The sequence below is a fragment of the Ascaphus truei genome, chromosome 11 (genome assembly GCF_040206685.1).
Source record: "Ascaphus truei isolate aAscTru1 chromosome 11, aAscTru1.hap1, whole genome shotgun sequence".
NCBI lineage: Eukaryota > Metazoa > Chordata > Amphibia > Anura > Ascaphidae > Ascaphus > Ascaphus truei.
In genome coordinates this window covers 58,961,360-58,964,288 of record NC_134493.1, presented here as the reverse complement: position 1 = coordinate 58,964,288, position 2,929 = coordinate 58,961,360, and the positions used below count along the sequence as shown (strand labels likewise).

Below are 2,929 nucleotides of genomic sequence, written 5' to 3'. Positions count from 1 at the left end.
TTACATCTCATCCCTAATTTCTCGGTATGCACCATCCAGACTCTTGCGTTCTTCTCAAGGATGTCTTCTTTCTACCCCCTTTGTATCTAAAGCCCTCTCCCGCCTTAAACCTTTTTCACTGACTGCCCCACACCTCTGGAATGCCCTTCCCCTCAGTACCCGACTAGCACCCTCTCTATCCACCTTTAAGACCCACCTTAAGACACACTTGCTTAATGAAGCATATGAATAGCACTGTGGATATTCTAAACACGATACATAATGCTTGACCCCCTGCAGACGCACTTACCAGAACTCCCTCCTACTGTCTCTGTACGTTCTCCCTACCTACCAATTAGACTGTAAGCTCCTCGGGGCAGGGACTCCTCTTCCGAAATGTTACTTTTATGTCTAAAGCACTTATTCCCATGATCTGTTATTTTTATAATCTGTTATTTATTTGATTACCACATGTATTACTACTGTGAAGCGCTATGTACACTAATGGCGCTATATAAATAAAGACATACAATACAATACATACAGTATCTCTCCCTAGCACTCAGTCCCACATACAGTATCTCTCCCTAGCACCCAGTCCCACATACAGTATCTCTCCCTAGCACCCAGTCCCACATACAGTATCTCTCCCTAGCACCCAGTCCCACATACAGAATCTCTCTCTAGCACCCAGTCCCACATACAGCATCTCTCCCTAGCACCCGGTCCCACATACAGTATCTCTCCCAAGCACCCAGTCCCACATACAGCATCTCTCCCTAGCACCCAGTCCCACATACAGTATCTCTCCCTAGCACCCAGTCCCACATATCTCTCTCTTGAGGCTGAGCAGACATTTGTAACTTTAATGAATCCCCCAGAAAGGTGACAGGTGGCAGTAGTGAGCTATATAAGGCAGAGCTGTGTGTGTGAGAGACACACTGCATCATACACTGACTCACACAGCGTGTGATCACATACAGGTAAGAGAGGCACATGTGGCTGTGTCTAATTCCTGGGCTTGTAGAGACTACAGCAGCAAACATCACATCCTCACCCAGCACAAGAACAGCTCCCTCCCCAGCACAGGATGCGCTCTGGTGAGTAATGAAATACACACTTGTTAATATCTACAGCGCTAAAATATTATCAAACATGATTTTTACAGATTAGCAATAATGCACTTGTTAGAGAACAATATAGGTATATTTCAGCTTTATAAAATTCAGTCTATGGCCTTTATTCAATAAGCTGTGAAGCTACTTTCCCATGTTAGAGAAAATTTTAGTCTCTATCATTTGAATTTGTTCAAATTGTGTTACAGTGCATCCTCTCAGCACCTGTAATATTGTGTTACTGTGTATCCTCTCAGCGCCTGTAATATTGTGTTACTGTGTGTCCTCTCAGCACCTGTAATATTGTGTTACTGTGTATCCTCTCAGCACCTGTAATATTGTGTTACTGTGTATCATCTCAGCACCTGTAATATTGTGTTACTGTGTATCCTCTCAGCACCTGTAATATTGTGTTACTGTGTATCCTCTCAGCACCTGTAATATTGTGTTACTGTGTATCATCTCAGCACCTGTAATATTGTGTTGTTCTTGGATTTCCAATGCAGGTGACTTCATGGTGAACATAAGACTGGAAAACCAAACAATATCACATGAATTCTTCCTTCTTGGATTCTCTGATTTCCCAAATATTCGGTACATATTATTCCTGATGTTTTACCTCATCTATCTCATGACTTTGACCGGAAACCTTCTCATTCTTGTTCTTATCCACAATGACTCCCGTCTTCACACCCCAATGTATTTCTTCCTTGGTAACCTGGCGTGTTTGGACGCCGGCTCTTCCTCTGTCACTGTCCCTCGGATGCTCTCTGACTTACTCACTGAATTTAGGACAATTTCCCTAACGGCTTGCAGAGCTCAGGTATTTTTCTTTATGATTTTTGCCAGTTCTGAGCTCTTCCTGCTGGCAGGGATGTCCTATGACAGATACGTTGCCATCTGCCACCCTCTGCATTACAGTCACGTCATGTCTTGGGAAATCTGTGTCCAACTGGTGTCAGTGGCGTGGGCTCTTGGATTCTCTGACTCATTGATACATACACTTTGTACACACAGGTTGACCTTTTGTGGCCAAAACATCATCCAGGGCTTCTTCTGTGACCTGCCCCTCCTGTTACAGCTCTCGTGCACTGACACCTTCATAAACATCCTGCTCATATTTTTCTCAGCTTTTTCTTTATGCTTATTTGCCTTATTAATCACTTTTATCCCATACATACACATTTTTTGTACAATCCTGAGGATTCCGACCAAGGAAGGGAAACACAAAGCTTTCTCCACCTGCGCGTCTCACCTGTCTGTGGTCTTTATCTTTTATGGGACTATTTTATTTACATATTTACGTCCCGCACCAAGTCACCCTGGTATTAGTGACCGTCTGTTGTCTGTTATTTATACTGTTATTACCCCTTTATTAAACCCTTTAATTTACAGTCTGAGAAACACGGAGCTCAAAGGAGCACTTAGAAATACTCTGCACAAACACTTTCACATAGGAACAGACATTAGGCTGAGTTTATAGCTGAGTTCTGGATTCACGTCAATGTGAGATAGGTATGTGAGGGATCTGTAGGTGCTATATACTGTGCTAGTGTTACATAAGGATTGAAGAATTCCTGAAGTTTCCTGTTGGGCAGAATTTCTCCTTTTTATATATCTAATACTGAAATATTACATGTACAATGTGGGAATAAAAGGTTTTGAATAAAGCAGGTGTGTATGGGGTTAACTAACAAGAATTATAAGGTCCTTCGAAAGATAGGGATAAATTACTAAAACGTCTATAAGGTAGTGATTTCTGATGTAATCAGTGAAGTCTGTGAAAAATATATAAATGAGTGTGTAAATGCAGGTATTAGGATTGCAGCTAAAAA

The 2,929-nt window shown here is 42.0% G+C and overlaps 1 protein-coding gene across 1 annotated transcript; it reads left to right on the top strand.

Moving 5' to 3' along the window:
* The first annotated feature begins 1,605 nt into the window (after window positions 1–1,605).
* On the top strand, window positions 1,606–2,682 carry LOC142463001 (olfactory receptor 5AP2-like). The gene has a single exon (XM_075565196.1). It carries the CDS (start codon window positions 1,609–1,611, stop codon window positions 2,575–2,577), a length of 969 nt encoding a protein of 322 aa, XP_075421311.1. The 5' UTR covers window positions 1,606–1,608; the 3' UTR covers window positions 2,578–2,682.
* The last annotated feature ends 247 nt before the right edge of the window (window positions 2,683–2,929 follow it).